Here is an 18,824-nt window from a genome sequence, read left to right as displayed (position 1 = left end):
AAAGTACACTTCAGTAGAGGTGGGTAGGTAAGAGGCAGACTCTATAATAAGCTGAAATGCATTGCTTTAGAAACACACCCAAGTAAGAGAGACAAATCAGTCATAATGATTCCACTTTCTCCTACACTGGTTGTCTTCTTTTCCCTCTCTTTTTGGCCTGCCTAATGTTATTGCAATTTCTCTAATTCAGGAATTATGACTAATAGAGTTCTACATAGAGTTGCAAGAAATAGTAATGGTTTTAAACCAAATTCTTTATCTCATTTTAACAGAGAAATTACCAAACAACAGATTCTTGGCCAACAGAGCAAGAGCTACCAAAGAAAATGGAAATTTCATTGTAGATACAATACATGGATTATTCAATATCATTTTATGGTCCATTAAGAAGTAGCCAGAAAGTTGGAGAGATGAGGTCAAATTCTTGATCTCTTATGTGGCTGTAAGGATGCAATTCTCATAAGATGGCAAACTTTCCTCTCCTATGATGTGTCCAGAAGAAAATAAAATCCAAACAAATCACTGAAAATTCTAAAATATTTATTCTATTTTGCTTTCAATCTTGACTAGCCAATCTGTGGTTCATTTTCATAGAATAATGAATTCCTAGGGGGAAAATTGTCTTATAACCAATAGCACTTTAAGATGGCTGGCTCATCAAAAATTATCAAAAGGCTATTGACGTATCATCAAGGATAAATAAAAAAACCCTCTGATCTTGTGGAAAAAAAAAAGAAAACATTGTTTCTTCTTTTAGTTTTCCTAAGGGTCATGCTCTGGGGGAAATGGTACATGATCAACGTTGCAATTACCAACATGGACTTCATAATATTCTAGTTGACAACTCTTCTCTATTACACTCAACCCCAATATGAATTACAACTTGTAATTGTGAATTGTTTATGGTATTATACCATTTACTTCCAGACACTTACTTGTATTAGTTTTAAATTAACCAGTAATGGTTCACTAATTTATAAAGTCCTAAGAAGTTTAGACAATTGACTTCAAGTAAAGAAATTGACTAAAATTCCTAAAAATATATCAACTACCATTAATTGAGTGACTAACAGGTGAAGTATGGGAGACTCAAAGACATGGTCCCTACCATCAAGAAGCTTAGAACATAACAGGGAAGAAAAGACACTAACAGGGGCTATCAATAAAGTTGATTGTACAAGCCTCACCAGAGGAACCTATTTTATTACTTCATAGTCAGAGCTCATATCCTAGTTAGATGCAGCTGAAGTCTAGGTATTATTATATAAGCCTGTTTTCCATCTCTGTGCTTTTATAGAGAGATTATAATTGACTTGGGTGACTGAGACACTCATTCTTCCTAAGGACTAATGAGAATCTGCACTGCAGACTGAATGCTCATCCATAATTCAGGATTCCAGTCCCAAAGATTATGTTCAAACTACAACAAATCTTGGCAAAGGTGAAATATTGAACCACTTCTGCTGCAGAAGCTAAATCATGATGCTAAATGGATGTATTTTTTTTTACTTCTTAGCGCTAGAAACAGAGTTTAAACAGAAATATCCAAACTCAATAGCAATGAATATAACCAAGTGAGTGACAGAAAGGCTAACTTACATTAGACAAAGCTGTTTTCTTCATTAGTAACTCACAGGTCCTGTTGTATAAAGTGATCATTGAGATTGAAAAGTAAAACAAAGCAAAACAAAAAAGCCTTCTCTCTAAGACTTATATACCAATAGAGAACTGATGGGTTTGATTATTATCAACTCTCACACTAGACTTCTCAGAAGAGAAGAATCTGATTTGTCCTCAATAATTTTATTTGACTTATCTGAATAATTACAGCAATTATCCATTTCACTTTGCTGGACTTTTTTACAGGCTTACACCTAGTAAAATGGTGTCTTCAAAAGATATTTGTGTCTATCATTAATCTGTGTAGGAGGTAGATCATCAAGGTTGGGGTTTAATTCTATGGGACCGGCACCAAGAATTATTTGTTTTCCTTCAACTGTATGGATTCTTTTTAAAATTTTACTCTAAATTCTTTTTTTGCATGTTATAAATGCATCTTATGCTTAAAAAGGGAGGACATTCTCAAGTGAAGTCACTGTGTTCTCCAACCTGACAGAGTAAAATACCATGAATTTATATAGTACAATATTATAAATGATATGTGTAAGCAGAATAAATATAGTGCCTTCATATGTAGTTGAATAAGTATTATCATTTTACCTTAGGGCCAGAAGCAATGATAATTTTTAACAGATAGGACATGGTTTGAACCACTTCAGATACATTCCTCCTCACTGCTCACCAATATTTTCAGTCTCAATAGCCCTCATCTGTTTTGAATTACCATCACCTATGCACTGAAGAAAAATAATAATAATAATGCACATAGATAAAAGGGAAATGAGTGAGCATTTAAATAAACATTAGTAAATTGTACCCAACCTTCACTGGACCAGACTTGCATTGATACTATCAACATTTACCACTGTTGTTCCTCTCTTGTTTTTAATTCCATTTCCATATTCATTTCTAGCATTGTTTGGCATCAAACTATTTTCATTTGTCAAATGAGCTAGTGTAACTAGATGCCTTTTCCAGCTCTAAAAATCCTCTTTAATCTTAGGAATTCATTAGATCTTTAAAATAAGATTATTAATTAATAATAATTAATAATATATTATAATGTAGTAACTAATTGATAAGAATAATACAGATAAATAATTGATTAAATGATACATTAATTTATTCTTAGGGATATTAATTTTAGGAATCATATATGTGCAGTTTCCCTTCAATAAGAACAGCCATTTTGATTGAGTTCTCTATGAGTTCAAGGTTTGAGATAATTTGAGATTCATGCATATGTATAATAGGCAATAACATAACATTCAAAATTGTGTGGCACTTTGAATAAAACTTGCTAGTATTTTAGCATGCAAATAGCATAACCTTTGAAAACTACTTCAATAGAGTATTCGGACAATACTCTCACTTAATAATAATTCATATTTATACAGTTTTCGGTTTACAAATTCCCTTCAAAACAACTCTATGAGAATTGGAAAGTATTTTATCTCCATTTTAAAAGTAAGGAAACTAAGATATGGAGAGGATGAGAGACTTGGCTCCTAAATATTGGAAATGAGAATCAAACCTAGGCTTTCTTCTTTCAGATCTAGTGCTCTCTCCACTATATAACACTACCTCCTCACCTCATACAGACTTCTACATGAGCTTAGGTGTGAATTCCAGTCTTTTGAAAGTTAAAGTTGCCCAGACAATTGGAAACAATTGCAATGCCTACCACCAGAGATAACTATCAATCAACTGTCGTGATGATTAACAACAACAACAACAACAAGCATAATAACAATAATGACACCTGTTCAATTGTTTCAGATTCTTTGTGACCCCATTTGGGGTTTTCTGGGCAAAGATACTGGAGTGGTTTGCCATTTCCTTCTCCTGCTCATTTTACAGATGAGGAAGCTGAGGCAAGCAGACTTAAGTGATTTGCCCAGAGGCACACAGTTAGTAAGCATCTGAGGCTGGATTTGAACTCAGGTCTTCCTGACTCCAGACCCAGCACTCTATTCACTGTGCTACCTAGCTACCCAATAATAACAATGCTAACATTTATATAGCACTTACTATGTGCCAGGCACTGTGCTAAGTGCTTTACAATTGTTATCTCCTTTGAGCTTCATAAAAACCGTGAGAGGTAGGTACTATTACTCTCCCCATTTTATGAGGAAACTGAGACAAACAGTGGTGAAGTGACTTGCCTAGGGTCACACAGCTAATAAATGTCTGAGGCTGTATTTTAACTCAGATCTTCCTGAATCCAGCCTGGACACTCTATCCATTGCACGTCCTAGCTGCCCCCAATGAATCTAGTAATTTAATAATTTATCTAGTAGTTTGTAGTACAAGGAGTCAAAAGACCAATTTATCTGAAATTCCTAAGCTCTTTTCAAAAGAAAACAATGATATCATTTTTTACCCCATCTGAACATAATATTCTTAATATCTGGGCCAGGCAGAACATCACCTTCCCTAAAATGACCCTGAATAGCAATGATTTCTAGATTTAGAAACCAGTAACAAAGGAGACATCAAACTTTCATACCCCCATAGGTATAAATGTATACTTGATACATTTTTGGCAATAAGCCAGCATTTCTGCTGTTGTTTGTTTGTTTGTTTGTTTTTCCCCTGAAGTAATATATAAGCAAAAGCAGATAATGAGCAATCCTCATATCATCTAGGATAGTATTATGCTAAGCTGACTCACTCACAAACATTATTTATATGACACCAGCTCCTAGTGAACTAATATCACTCATCATTCACATTGCTTTTTACTGGCCTATTCTTACAGTTCTGCTTCTCTCAGTCTCTGAAGGACAGAGGTGTCATTATACAGCTATAACCCAGGGTGCTTGCCTGAAGGATATGAATTCACATTAAAATCTCTCTAATAAAGACTGAAGCACATACATTTCTTGCACAAGAAAAACACAAACAGGGTCTATCTCATTCTGGTATTAGGGTAGGCACAATACTTGCTAAATAAAAGGAAGCCAGCTGAAAAAATGGCCTGTATTGATTTTTAAAAGTCATCACAAACACATCTGATATCTTTATTACTAGAAATTTCTAAAACATTCTCCTACAACCTGTTTTTACAATTTCACAAAAGAGAAAACAAATACATACATATTTTTAAGCAGGAGAAATAAATGTCTGTATCCAGATGTCAGTAAATCAAAACAGACTTGGCTTCTGAGATATTTGGCACTTACCTTGGAGTCTTTGCATCACATTGGCAATGTCACGAGGAGATCTTGATAGCATTCTTGAGGAAGTGGCCATGATGTTTCTCTGTAGGCACCTTCCAGCAAGAGAATCCTCCCTGGAAACCACAAATCTTGACAACTGGAGATTCTATGCTACTCCCATCTAGACATTCTTTTCTGAGAGGCCATAAATGGATCCGTTCCTGGGCAGCAGCTGATTAGAAGACTGCCCTATCAAGGTTTAAGTCATTTCTTTTCAGAAGTTCTTCTCTGAATTACCCTGTCGTGGGGAAAAGACAGGTTTTAGAAACAATTCAAATGGGCCTTTGTATATTAAAAATGATGCAAAAATAACTATTATAAAATTTAAAGACATAAATACACACGTTCAATATTCAAGAGAGCATATTGTAGTTGAATGCAATTGATACAGAAACTCTACCAAATGATCATTATTTGAACTATTATAAAAATGAACAGCTATAAATCTAGCTCACAAACACTTCTCTTGCCTTACTCTTCATGTTCTTCCTCATGCAAACATAATGTCATGGGGAGTATTGTTGTTTGGCATGCTATTTTGGTATTTTTAAACCCACTGTAGATATTTGAAAGCTAAAAGAGAAACAACTCTTTTACTTTAGCCTTTATGTTTAACATTCATAAGGGTTGATATGAAAAAAAAGAAAATGTGTTCTTTATCAAGTAAAGTAAATATTCTTATAACTCTTAATATTTCTCCAACTCTTTATAATCTGAAGTATCTTGGTCTGCCTTGCACATATGAGAGTGAATGACCAGAAATCAAGAAACCTGAGCTTAGATCCCAACTTTGACTCACTAGCTGTGAGGCTATAAGTAAGCAACTTCATACCTCTATGCCTCAGTTTTATTATCTGTAAAAATGGAAACAACTGGCACTGCCTACCTTACAAGTTTGCAGTAAGGAAACACACACAGTGTATACACAGTGTGTGTGTGAGCATGTGTGTATGTATATACGTATATATAATATATACATACATATGTGTATATATATACACACATACATACACACATATATTATATATATATATATAAACTTTAAAAATGCTTTCTCTCTTCATTATATTGTCAGAGTATAATCTTAACCTCTTTTTTTCAGCCATTTAACTCTCCATTTCCTAAAACTTAACTGATATACAACCTTCTCCATACAGCATCCTTAACCCCTTTGTTGCTTACAGGTTTCCCTCCAGATGTCACATGCATTTTGCTTTGTATCTTGCTAATGAACTTCCATGTAAAAAGTTTTCCTTTGAGTCAGGAAAGTTCATCAAGAGTAATAATGGTGGCCAAACACAGTCTTTGCTCAGTGCAGTAGAAGTCACTAATAATACAAAGTATGTAAAAGCCACTAAACACAGAAATTTAAGGATGAAATCTGAAAATGAGTGTACCTGGTACATCTAGACATCTCACTAATAAAAATTTAGCTTAAGCCAGCAATGAAGATGTGTTAGTTTCTCCCAGAGTAGGGTATCTCTTTCTTTTAAACCCAAAATTGAGGAGAACAAGGTTAAGAATCATAGTCTAAAGTATTCTTAGGATGGCTCTATAGCAATAACAAATTTTCTTTCCATCCTGGATCACCATGGTATGTGATCTAATACAGTAGTATTATACAATACAATAATATACATGTAGTTGTATATACAAGCATTCCCACCCCCTCAGAATCCCCAGACAAGCATATATGGGTTCTGTCATTATAACTCAAGCCCCTAAGTGTTCTGTGACCACATCAACTTGGAAAATATTGTCTTAATAGATTTTCTATTAAGCTGGTGGGAGAATAATTCTTTAGTTACTAATGAAGGGAGTGGGACATAGCTGATGTTGATGTAGACACTAAGAAACATATAGTACCGAAGATACAACTTTTGTCGGACTTTTCTCTTTGGCACAACGTATGATTTGATTAGTGATTTCTGACATGATATAAGCCATACAGTCCATAAGAGAAATACTTTTTACAGTTCTCAGCCAAGAACCTTAGATTTTTTTTTTACTCCTTCCCTTCTCCTAATCCATCAGTATGTTCTGCCAATTCTTTTCCCGCCAAATCTAGGAGATGAATAGACACACGATTAAGGTTGACTGATGGGACCAGAAGTTTTACATTTTCAAAGCAGAAAAACATTAGACCATTTACTTAGATATCCTTTCTCTGCCCATGAGGGACATCTTTTAAAATCCATTTTTTTCTCATTGAAAGATCAATACAGAATTATAGAACTAAGACAGGTCTTGCTTACCTGGCCAAGTGATACAGTGGAAAAAGCATCGACTCTGAAATCAGAAGGCCTATCCTGCCTCTGATAGCTTATACTACCTATGAGACATTTAGAAAGTCACTTAACTTCCCTGGATTTCAGTTTCTTCATCTGTCCCATCCAGCTATCAAGCTATGATCCCTATGATATAATATGCCTTTAGCATTTAAACATAATGTGAGATGTCTATGACTTAAGAAACCTGTGTATATGAATACTAGAATCAGTCCATCAACATATCTCATGGGTAGAGTATGATGAAATCATCACATAAGTCTTAGCTATAAAGACACAAGACCTAGAGACCATTTGATTTTCATATGACAATGGAAATCTCTGCTCAGAGAGAAGAATAAAATCTTTGGACATGAACATCTAAACCTATAATCCTTGATAATGTGGGCCCAGACTAACTCAGGCCAATCCAGTGGTTGAAATGTGGGACTGAAACAAAATGAGATTCTCATAGAGTATCTGTCATAGACAGTTAACAAAAAGAAATTTACTTTGCCATGGTCTAGAAAAGGATACACAGCTTGTCCAAATAGACACAACTTCCTGCCTTGACTCCATATGGAAATACATCTGGTCAGAAGGTGTGTTGACACACACAGCAGAGAAACATCTGTCAAGTCTGAAAGGCATTGATTCTCCATGGGCTGACCTTTTAATTCCCTTAGTAATCAGAAAGGCACATCAACAGCTCAGGCCTCAATCTGCTAGACTAATCAAGTCTTAGGGACAGCTTCCCTCCATTTTCAGGAAAAACTAGTCCAGTCAACATGGCAGGTTCTTCAGGCCACTTTGCAAAGCCATAAAATGCTATATAAATACCCCCTAAAATTTATTGTTATGGTGTTATTATTATTAGGTAAATTACATGATGTTCTTGACAATCTCAAGCGTCTCTTTGTCATACAAGTTCATCTTTTATACAGTAATATTTCTCAGTGATGAATGGTGGGATACCACAGTATCAAAAGAATGGAAATTGGAAATGACCCAAAAGACAATGGAAAGAGACATGATAGGTGTAAGTAGATTATAGCACATTATCAATGATGACTTGGATGTCAGATGTAGGGCAAATGATATCATAAAAGTCGTGTATACCTAGAAAACGAGGTGAGCCAGTCACTGCATGAAAAGGAGGCATGATAACAATTGGGTAGCCTCTATGCTCAAATGTCTTCATGTAATACACTAAAAGACTTCCAGACAAAGGCCTCTAGTGTGTTGGGTGGTTGTTCTAGGACGGATTTATAATAGGGACAAGACTTGCATAAGAATGAAAAGGTAGAATGGGTGGTAATATGTACCAGGTCAGGGTGCGTCCATATCACTGCGCTCACAAATCAAGCAAAATATGGAAGAATTGTGCCCTCATAGCACCCTACATGATGCTGAGCACATAATGTGTCATGGAAATACTAATGAATGTAACTGAACTAAGCTGAATTGGACTCTCATTTTTAATGTGTGAAGGGAACAGAAGGAGCTAGTAAAGGAGATAAGTTAGAGAACTGGGGAGATGACATAAGAAAATTAATAGAAAGAAAAAATACCCATAATCTTCTTCATCAAAAGGCATCTGTTCACAGTTTGCAAGAGAGTTGGGAGAGACCTCAAAAGCCAGCTATTCCAACCCATACATGAAGAAGAACCTTTTCTACCACATATTTGCTTAAAGATCTTTAGAGAGGAAGAACCTATTACCTTTGGAGTTAGCTTATTTCTCTTGGATAGATCTCTAATTTGGAGGAAGCTAGGTGGCTCAATGGATAGAGAGCTGGGCCTAGAATCAGGAAGACCCGAGTTCAAATCCAGCCTCAGACACTTACTAGCTGTGTGACCCTGAAGAAGTCACTTAAGCTCTGCTTGTTTTTAATCCACTGGAGAAGGAAATGGTAAACCATTCTATCTTTGTCAAGAAAAAACCAAAAGGAGTCATGAAAAGTCTGACTTGACTGAAATGACTCAACAACAAAATCCTCATTTTACACCTGTCCCACAAAATGAAGACTGGGATGTGGAATAACAAGGACCGAGACATGAATCTATTCTGAAGACACGCAAATGAATTTTCAATTTTCTACGAAGGGGTGGAGAATTTGTGGCCTTAAAGCCACATGTGGCCCTCTAGGTCCTCAGGTGTGGTCCTTTGAAGGAATCCAAACTTCATAGAACAAATCCCCTTCATAAAAGGATTGTTCTGTAAAAGAAAAGAAAACCAGTCTGCTGTTAACACTTAGGGATGGTAATTATCTTACAACACCTCCCTTTTGCTTCTGCCACACCAAGATGAAAGGTCCTTATGGATTTGTCAATATATTTCAAGAATCAAAGTATTTATATGGCAAAATTAATTTTTTAAACATTGAACAAAAACATTTATCCTACTTTGGGATGAATTTTATTCATCTTTAGAGCTATAGCTTGTTCAAAATGTGTCCATTTATTCAGAATCACAGCATGTTAGAGCTGCTCTAAATCCTATGATCCAAAGGTTATACAATACAACTTCCTCATTTTATTAAGAAGAAAGCCAAGGCCTTGAGAACTTCCCTATTGAGCTTGAGGACACCTATCATCTTTTTAGTCACAGAAGTTCACAACCTCAACTTCTCACTCTCCCTCAACTCACATATCCAATCCATTGTCTTATCTTACAAGTTTTATCTCCTCAACATTGCTCCAATAGGTCCTCTTTCCACTCACACAGGCACCACCTCAGTTTAGGCCCTTATAGCCTCACTCTTTAACTATTGCAATAGCCTCCTACTTAGTCTCTCTCCCTCATGTCCCTATGCAACAATTCTTTTTGTACACAATGGCAAAAGTGATTTTCTTACAGTGATGGTCTGAGTCATCCTCCCCTCCCACACACATCAATAAATCCTCATGACTATCTACCTATCAAAAGCCTGCTATTCTCACCCTGCATGAAGAAGAATCTCTTCTATCGCATGTCTCAAATATTTGTAGCATCAAATAAAAATTCTACTGTTTGGCAAGTAAATCTCTTCACATCCTGGTCCCATCCTACTCTTCAGGGCTTATTAAACACTCTTTCCCTCTAAACACTCTACAATCCAGCCTTTTTGCCTTTCCTCACCTCTAAGATTCCATCCCCTATTCACAACCCATTGCCACTGCACTGGCTATCTAACTAGCCCAGAGTGCTCTCCCCTCTCCTCTCCATCTCTTAGAACCCCTGGCTTCCTTCATGACTCAACTTAAAGATCACTTTCTATAGTGGGCCTTTCCTGGTGCCCTCTCCCTGCCCTATTTGCTAGTGCCATCTTCCCCAAGGTTACCTCATAGCTACTTAGTATAAGTTTTGTATATGCCTGTATATGTAAATCCAACATTAGAATGTAAGTTCCTTGAGTGATTATTTAACATTCGTCTTTATATTCCTAGTGTCTATCATAGTGTCTAGCACATAGTAGGAGTTTAATAAATGCTTATTGATGGAAGTGATTTGTGTAAGATCACAGGTGATGAATTGGAGAACCAGAAGTTCTAAACGTATTCCTTTTTTCACTATACCATGAGTGAACTGATTACCAAATGCTGGTTCTTCCAAGTTCTGGTAATAGGGATGAACACCTAACAAGTAGGAGAGAGGGATTTAAGATAATTTTTTCCACCAATTTTTTAATCCCAGAGGATCCTCAAGCTCCATCGTCTGCTTCAACAGTGCAATAAGTTTTCCCTTCTTTGCTTCTTAGCATGGGCATTAATCTCCTAGCTGCCAAATGATTAAGACACTTTGAAGTGTAACTTCAAACAATAAAAAAAACTAAGGTATTAAGACCCAGGAAGCAACAGCCGAGTACTTCAGGCCATACAGCAGAGAGAGATGGGTTGACTCACTTCTAACCAAAGACAGGTAAACCAATGTGCACTTACTAGGTAAAGATTCAGGTCAGAAAACAGCAATAAGCTTTAAAGATCAATACAACTCTATATAAACTATACAAATGTTATTCATTAATAGAATAGGTAATGAAATCTGCTAATTTTTCATCTAAAAATTTAAGCAATAATTTCAATTTCTTTACTCATTAAGGTCTGTTGGGATTCATAAATGTAAAAAAAAAATATTTGATTTGAGTTTTACTTCTTTTTTTTTCCTATACACCCACTGGTAAAGGATGGAATTAGCAACCTGTAACATAGCCAAATGCATACAGAAGGGAGGAAGAAGAGGAGGAGCAAAGTATTTGGATATTCAGCTCCTGCATCATCATTACAAAAAAAATTGTGCTGGGTACCCAAGGGGTGGGTGGAAGTGTTCTGAATTCTGTCCCTACTCAGCAGGAAGATGAATGCATAATGAACATCTGATGTACATGTCCTCTAACCAAAAGACAGAGTACTCAGTTGATTAGTGTAAAAAGAAATTTAGGTCATGATTCAGTTTGATCAAGAGGATTAACAGTCGTCCAATAAAAAAGATTATCAGCTACCTTTCTCTCATATACTTATCAGGAGTGCATTTTTTTTAAAGTAATAAACACACCTAAGAACTAAAAACAAACAAAAACCCAAATAAACCTCATGTTTTAGATCTTATTAGTCTACACCAAATGAAAGTCCGCAGTAGGAAAAAAAAAAAAGGAAAAAGAAGAAAGGTAGTCAGAATTTCATTAGATCCCATGTCATATGTGCTTGCCATATACCATGGGTCTGTAGGGTGGGGTCAACCATAGGTAAAACTGGAGTGGAAGAAAAATGGAATGTCTTTGCCCACTTATGTATTTCTTACACATCCTCTTCCAGTTATAGCCCCATTTCCATTCCAAGAAGCTGTCTGGCAAATGATCATCAGATTGAAGGCTATACTAGGCACTATTGTGGCAAGCATTTTTCAAAGGTTTCTAAGCTTAAGGCAACTCTGTATCTTTTTTTTTTCTTTCTCTGCAGAAAAGTACATTGAGAACCAAGTACAGAAGAATATATAAGAGAGAAAATGGTGAACAGGGGTAACTCATTTTGTGAAAATTATTATTTGGGAAGGATAAAAGTGAGGTGAATGCCATAGCCCAGGGGGTAAAAGTTTTAAAGAATAGTAGCAGTACTACCTAGAACATCCTGAAAATGGCTCCTGCCCTTTAACATGAACATATTTTAAGTTTACATAGTTTAAGTTAGCATTAGTTCTAAATCTACCTCAAAGCAGTGAACAGGTGGCGAAGAAGAGGGGAATTTAAAGCATGCTGTTCCTTGGGTGTCAAGACATCCTAAGCAATAAATCCCATGTATTTCTCTCAAAGAGCCCCCAAGAATCTCACATCTAACTCACATATAACATAGCTTTTCTGCATATTTCAGACCCTTGTTTCACTGCCTATCATTACACTATGTCTTGGTGTGATTTGACCTTCCTGTGAAAATGCTACTAAAATCTAGCAACAAAATTAGGTGAGCACTGATATTTTCAAAGGGAGGGGAAACATTTCTCCCCCAATTTTTGGAACTGCTTTAGGACAGTCTCAGAAAAAGAAAAACTAACCAGCTCAATCTGATAAAACATTATATTTAAAAATGCCAGTATGGCAAGACTGGCCTATAGGTGCTACCCCTGGAAAGCCTGCCCAAATTACCTACAAAAGAGGGCCTGAGTCTATCACATCCTATGAAAACCCTATTACACCAACCTAGTCCATAGGACAGCTTTTCCTCCGGTTCTCTGCCTTCCCTGGCTGCTGTTTTCTGCTGCCTTTGCGTTATTTGACAGTCCATTGCAGTGAGTGCACCAACCCTCTCTGAATCGCCATTCCACCCCATACCCTGGGCAGTGATGTAAAATCTGACTCGGAAAACGAGTCTTCCACTAGGTTGGCTGAAAGTTATTTTGCCCTCTAGTGCAGCCAGCGCTAGCGCACTGATCCGGTGACAGGGAGGGGAATGCGATGGGTCCAACACCGCACACAATTCTTGCTTTGCTACCTATTTCCCCTTCCCCAACCTTTCCTAAAATAGCACGGAAGGCGGAGGCTCCAAAAATCTGTCTGACGCCCTGGAGCTCCGACCTGATAGTAACAGCCACCCGCACAATGACAGGGAATGTTGGGGTCGGGGGGGGGGGGCGAAGAAGGGGGCTTTCGCTTCTTTCTGCACCATCCAAACATGAGCTTAAGGATGTGCTATGGGCGGAAATGACAATATAGAAAAAGGGAGAAATTCGCAGAAACCTCCTGGTACATGATCGCAGGGAGAAAATCTCCCTTCTTTTCCGCCGCCCTTAACCTCGACTGGGCAGGACCCTAGAGTACAACGCGCAAACTTGCCAGGGATGTGTGCTCGTTTTTGCTCTTTTTACCTTATTCCTAGGGCGGCTGGCTTGTCTTGTTCCACCGTTGCCAAGAGCAGCGGTTGAAAAATCTCCTTGGCTTGCTTCTCCCAGGCTCTGCGGGAAATGCCCAAGAGCTCGCTCTGTGCCTGGCGCTCGTGCCCTCCTCTCAGTCCTGCTCTTTTCCACCACCACCACTACCTCCCTTCTTTCCTCTCTCCCTCTCTCTTTACGAGAGCTCTGGTGATGACGCGAAGCCTTGGCCGCCCTGGTTACCGGTTACAACAATCCCACCCTAGCTCCATCCGTGCAGACAGATACGCATAAGCGCGTACACACAACACACACGCACGCACACTCACTACTGCACCTAGCAGCGCCGGAGTGTCGTTCCCTCCCTCTAGCAATCAGACCCCTGGCGGGCCCTGCCGGCCAGTGTCCTCTCCCCCCAGCATCAAACCTGAGCTTGCTTTCTCACCTCCCTCTCGCGCTCTTGGTCCAGAAGAGGCAAGGGAAAACTCCAATGCCCCTGGCCAGGGTCGCTCTCCAACCCCTGTCCTTCCCACTCTTCTTCGGCTGGCTCAGCTTGGACGTCCTAGCTAGCCTCTGCTATCGAAAGGATGCACCGGCCCCCTGGATGAGCTGGGGGCGGGGACAAGGGAGGGCAGCTACGCAAAGGGCTTTCCCTTAGCTGAAATACACACAACCTCGCCTGCACCCTGGCGGTGTCTCTCGGAAGCAGCCTAAATGGTGTGGGTCTTCCGCCCTCCCCTACGCCCTCCCATCCACTCCGGACCTGCCTGCTGGGGTTGAGGGCGGGGCGGAAATGTCAGTGGGAGATGTTGCCTCTGCTACACCGCAGCTGTGGGAGCTCTCAGATCTGATTTGGCCTGATGTGCTAACTGCTCAGCCCCTCCGATATAAGCCTCCTGTAGGGATTCCGGGGCAACGAGGTGGCCCCTCAGTGCACCACTCCCTCAACCCCCTGAACAATTTAAGTTGGCTTCATAATAAGGGTGCACACGGATTGTCCTCATGGAAGTTAGCAGTCACTAATTTAACCATCTGTTTTGTGACCCAGGTCAAAGAGTAAACACTAAAACTGAAGGTGAAAAGCTGCATGTCAGTAATTAAACTGACACATTCCAAAGCCCTTTGTCTCATTAGTTATCCTTCGGTTAATTTTTCAATATGTTGCTGTTTTCAAATATGCTACAGAATGACCCACTTTGCTGATATACTTGAGATGAAAGCATAGTGTTTTAAGGGAATAGAAAATACATTTTATGGAGTAGTGCTAAGAAGACTGGCTTTAGAATCAGGAAAAACCCGATTCCAAACCTGCGTCGGGCATATAATTGCCTGTGTGACCTTGGGTAAGTCTTAACTATTAATTGCCCCAAACCACTCTCTAAAACTAAAACCACAGAATAGTTTCTGATTTGATTAGGTAGAGGAAGCTTGCTTACATAGAGTATATATGCATTAGAAATCATAGGCCTGCCTATCCTCTCAAAGAAAGAACCCTGAACTTGAAGTCAGAAAATCTGAATTTGGATCCCAGGTGTGGCACTGAGGGTGAGCTGTGGGACTTAAATAATCACTTGTCTTATCTGGGTCTCAGTTTCCTCATTTGTAAAATGAGAGATTTAGATTAGATGATCACCAAGGTTCTTTCCTCAAGCCCTGACTTTCTATGACTTTAAGATGATATGAAAATGAGGCAGTGGTGAGGGATGGCTGAAGTAAATCTCTAAATCATAGTTTACAAACCAAACCTGGAAGCAATAATCCTGCCAACAACTGTGACAAACCCAAAGATCAATCCTCCTACTGAAAGGTTTACACATGGGTTACAAATAGTCTGTCTTTTATCAACCAAGCCAAAAGTTTATTTCCTATTTGCAAATTGAAATGCTCAATGTTAGGAAAAGTTTTGAGGTAGGTAAAATGTAAAATTTGAATTTGGTGCCCATCCTATACTTTTCTATACCCTTTACCATGATACTCAATGATACTTTCACACTCTTCTTCATGTATCCAGTGTCCTTATTCCCTTATCTCAAAATATGTTCTCAGAAAAGAATTTGACTAACTCATTCACACTACACATCAACAAAACAAAATTCACACTAAAATACTTAAATGGGTCTGTGATCTCATTGATTTGTAAAGTTCTGCCAATGATGCCAATTGTAACTCATCTATGCCAACTTATAGAGTATTACCCATTCCTTCACTTAAATTCTCTATGGGGGTCCATCCAGTGTGTTAGAGACCTTTCTCAATTTTTCCTAATCTTGTAAAGATTAAGGCTCTTGCAAAGTGAAGCACTCTGCCTGTCCACTTGTGATGATCACTTACTCTTGATACATGACCAACCAATTTTCTCTTCCAATTATACAGTTCTTTGATAGGATCTTTTATTTTGTCCTTCAGAATTCCTCATTGGTTGTATATGGCAACCTTCTTGCATTAATGCAATACCTGATGACCAAACATACCACAAAATAATGTTTCTTGTTGTCTTTGATTGTACAATAAAGCCTACTTTGTCAACCCCTTTCTTCACCTCTCCAAGGAATACATGTGAGACTCCCTTCTGGTTGGCAGCCACTTCCTTGTTCTTTTTTCCTTTACAGCAAAAATGTCAAGACCGAAGTGATTTAGCAGCTCCATCAATATGTCAATCCATTGGCCAAGGGAGTAAGAGCACATATTTAGAATTTTTTTTTCAGTCATTCAGTTGTGTTTGACTCCACATGATCCCATGGACTTGTCTGTGGGATTTTCTTGGCAAAGATATTGGAGTGGTTTGCCATTTCTTGCTCCAGTGTGTCCCCATTTAACAAATGGAGAACTGAGGCAAATAGGGGTTAGGTGACTTGTCCAGGTTCAAACAGCTAGTAAGTATCTGAGGTGGGATTTGAATTCAGATCTTCCTGACACCAGGCTCTGTGCTCTATCCACTGCACTTCCTACTTACCCCATACACATTTAGAGTACCCATAGTTAATAAAAATTTGTTTATCATCCAAAAACTGTGATTCTTGATACCTTCTACCCCATTTTCTGCCCTTCTACCATAACTGTTGTACTTTTAGCAGGGGAATACACAGAACTGAGGGCCATTATAAATATGTGTGTATATATACATATGTGTGTGTGAATATATGTATGTGTGTGTATATTTGCTTTGTGGGTTACCATGGTAAAAAAAAAAAAGAATCATCACCAAGAAGCAAGATTAGTCCTCACCTAGCATGTGTGCAGGGCTATAGCATGAAAACCTAATGGAGTTTTTGCTCCACTGGCAAAACATTCGAGAACCCAGATTTCCATGCCACACTCTGTACCTTCGCCTCATCTCCCTCTGTTAGAGCTTTAACTTAATAATCAGATAAACTAATGTACACTATTGTATTAATGGTTAACAATGATAACAATGTATCTCACAAGTAATGCTACATATGAACTATAGTCTTTTGGATTCAAATGTCTTATTCCAGTAGAGAAACCCTTAGGAGTGGAATTTCAGTCCTAAAACAAGTAGGATGAAATACAGTTTGTTCACATTAGAATGCAAGCAGGAATAGACAGGGCTGCCCAGGAAGTCAGAAGCAGAAAAGTCTAGCTATGCACATGGGATTCAGAATGTACAAGGGTCTATATTGCTTCAGGATTAAATTCAGTGAATTCAGCCATGGCAGGTAGGCTAGATAGGTAGGTTTCAGAGGCAAAGAAGTCACAAGGGCAGCAGTATTGAACAAAGAATAATTTTTAACTTAGATTAGAAAATATGTGTTTTCTGATTTGTTTTACATACTGTCTGTTACCTGTGGATCACAAAGGTTGACAACATTCAAGAGATGCTTGGATTAGAGCCCACCTAATTTGTTAGTATGTCACAGACGGTTACAGAGGAATGTGTGCTAGATTTGTGGTTGGAAGTTGAAATCCTGTCTCTGCCATTCACTACCTATGATCTTGGGTCAAGTCACTTCAACTTGTGGGCTTTAGTTGAGAAAGAGAGATGGAGGGAGAGAGAGAGAGAGAGAGAGAAGGAACTAGATGACTTCTAAGGTTCCTTCTCACTCTAACTTCATGATCGTGTAATCTTGCATTTGTAAACTGCTGTATTTTATAGTTATTTTTCATAGATATTCTCATTTTAAATAGATAAGAATCCTACTAGGCAGAAAGGTTAAATAACTTTCTCTAAAGGATCCCTGAACATCCCTTCTCTGTGACTTTGTTTATGCTGATCTCTCCTCTCAGAATTCTGTTATTCTCTGTCTCTACCTGTCAAAATATTACCTTCTTTATGTTATGCATTTTGCTCTCATCTTTTGCTGTATGGTATTGACAGATATGATTCTGGAATAAGTCAATGACCTGCTATCATCATTTTGTGTTTATTATTCTGAGACTATTGTGCAGATAGACAAAATGGATGCCTTATGTAATTGGATAAGAGCATTGGGATGTAAGTTTATCTTTGGCAGACTTACTGAAAGTATCTTCTGGGCAACTCAAGTATAAGACAGGATGGCAAGATGACATGAACCTTGTCCTGTTTCCACATGGTTTTAATTTATTCTGCTGGGCTTCCACATTTTGAAAGCTTTTCATCCCATATAGTTTGGAGATTATGAGTACTTGGCATGGTAACATTTAATTTTAAATTATTTTTGCATATCAATGTCATATTTGAGTGGTTTTGAGAAATAGTTTTGTCTATAAGAATGTTTCATTTCCAGGATAGTTTATTCATTGTATTCTTAATTCTATTTTAGGGTCTATAGTTATAGTATGGAGATTTGTCATCTGTTAATAAAAGAAAGTGAGCTTCCAGTGTAAAATTCCAGCCACCTGATCCTGCCATTCTAGTTATCCAGTAGGTACTAATTTTTTTTTTTGTAGCCTGTAGTGATACACAGTACAGTTTACACTTAACTCCAAAATCTACATCAATCAATGAGTCTATGGTTCTCTTTGTAATTTCTGATGAAGATGACTCAATCCTGGATTGCTATCATAAATATTTCTGTTTTGATGAACAGATTCAACCATTTCTTCCTTCATTCCTTCCTTCATCCTTTTCTTTCTTTCTCTTTCTTTCTTTTTCTCATTTTTTCTTCCTTCCTTCCTCATTCCCTTCATTCCTTCCTTCTTTTTTTTTTTTTTTTTGACACTAGGTCTCCCTATCACACCCAGGCTGGAAGGCAGGGCTCATTCAAAGACACAATCACAATAAAAATTAGCACAGGAACTTTGACCCACTCCATTTCACAGTTTGCCCCTCCTTAGGCAGCCTGGTAGCCCTCTGCTCCCAGAAGCTTGCAAAATCAATGCTAGATTTAGTTTGGACACCCCATTGGATCAGCCCACCCCAGCTAAACTTAAGTC

At 38.1% G+C, this 18,824-nt stretch overlaps 1 protein-coding gene and 1 pseudogene across 1 annotated transcript in view; one reads left to right on the top strand and one right to left on the bottom strand.

Annotated features, from left to right (window-relative positions):
• The window catches only part of SYNE1 (spectrin repeat containing nuclear envelope protein 1), a 552,931-nt gene extending 539,602 nt beyond the window's left edge, over positions 1-13,329 (bottom strand). The window contains exons 1-3 of the mRNA XM_027857999.1: positions 13,318-13,329; positions 13,109-13,269; positions 12,781-13,007 (exon numbers count right to left, since the gene is read on the bottom strand). Of these exons, the coding sequence (XP_027713800.1) occupies positions 12,781-13,007; positions 13,109-13,269; positions 13,318-13,329 (400 nt within the window). The remainder of the gene's footprint in view (positions 1-12,780; positions 13,008-13,108; positions 13,270-13,317) is intronic.
• Positions 13,328-18,824, top strand: part of LOC114039999 — a 63,540-nt pseudogene continuing 58,043 nt past the window's right edge.

This window comes from Vombatus ursinus, unplaced genomic scaffold, assembly GCF_900497805.2.
Source record: "Vombatus ursinus unplaced genomic scaffold, bare-nosed wombat genome assembly UNPS02012602.1, whole genome shotgun sequence".
Taxonomy (NCBI): domain Eukaryota; kingdom Metazoa; phylum Chordata; class Mammalia; order Diprotodontia; family Vombatidae; genus Vombatus; species Vombatus ursinus.
Note: the sequence above shows the minus strand (reverse complement) of the source record. Positions and strands in the feature narration are given on the sequence as shown.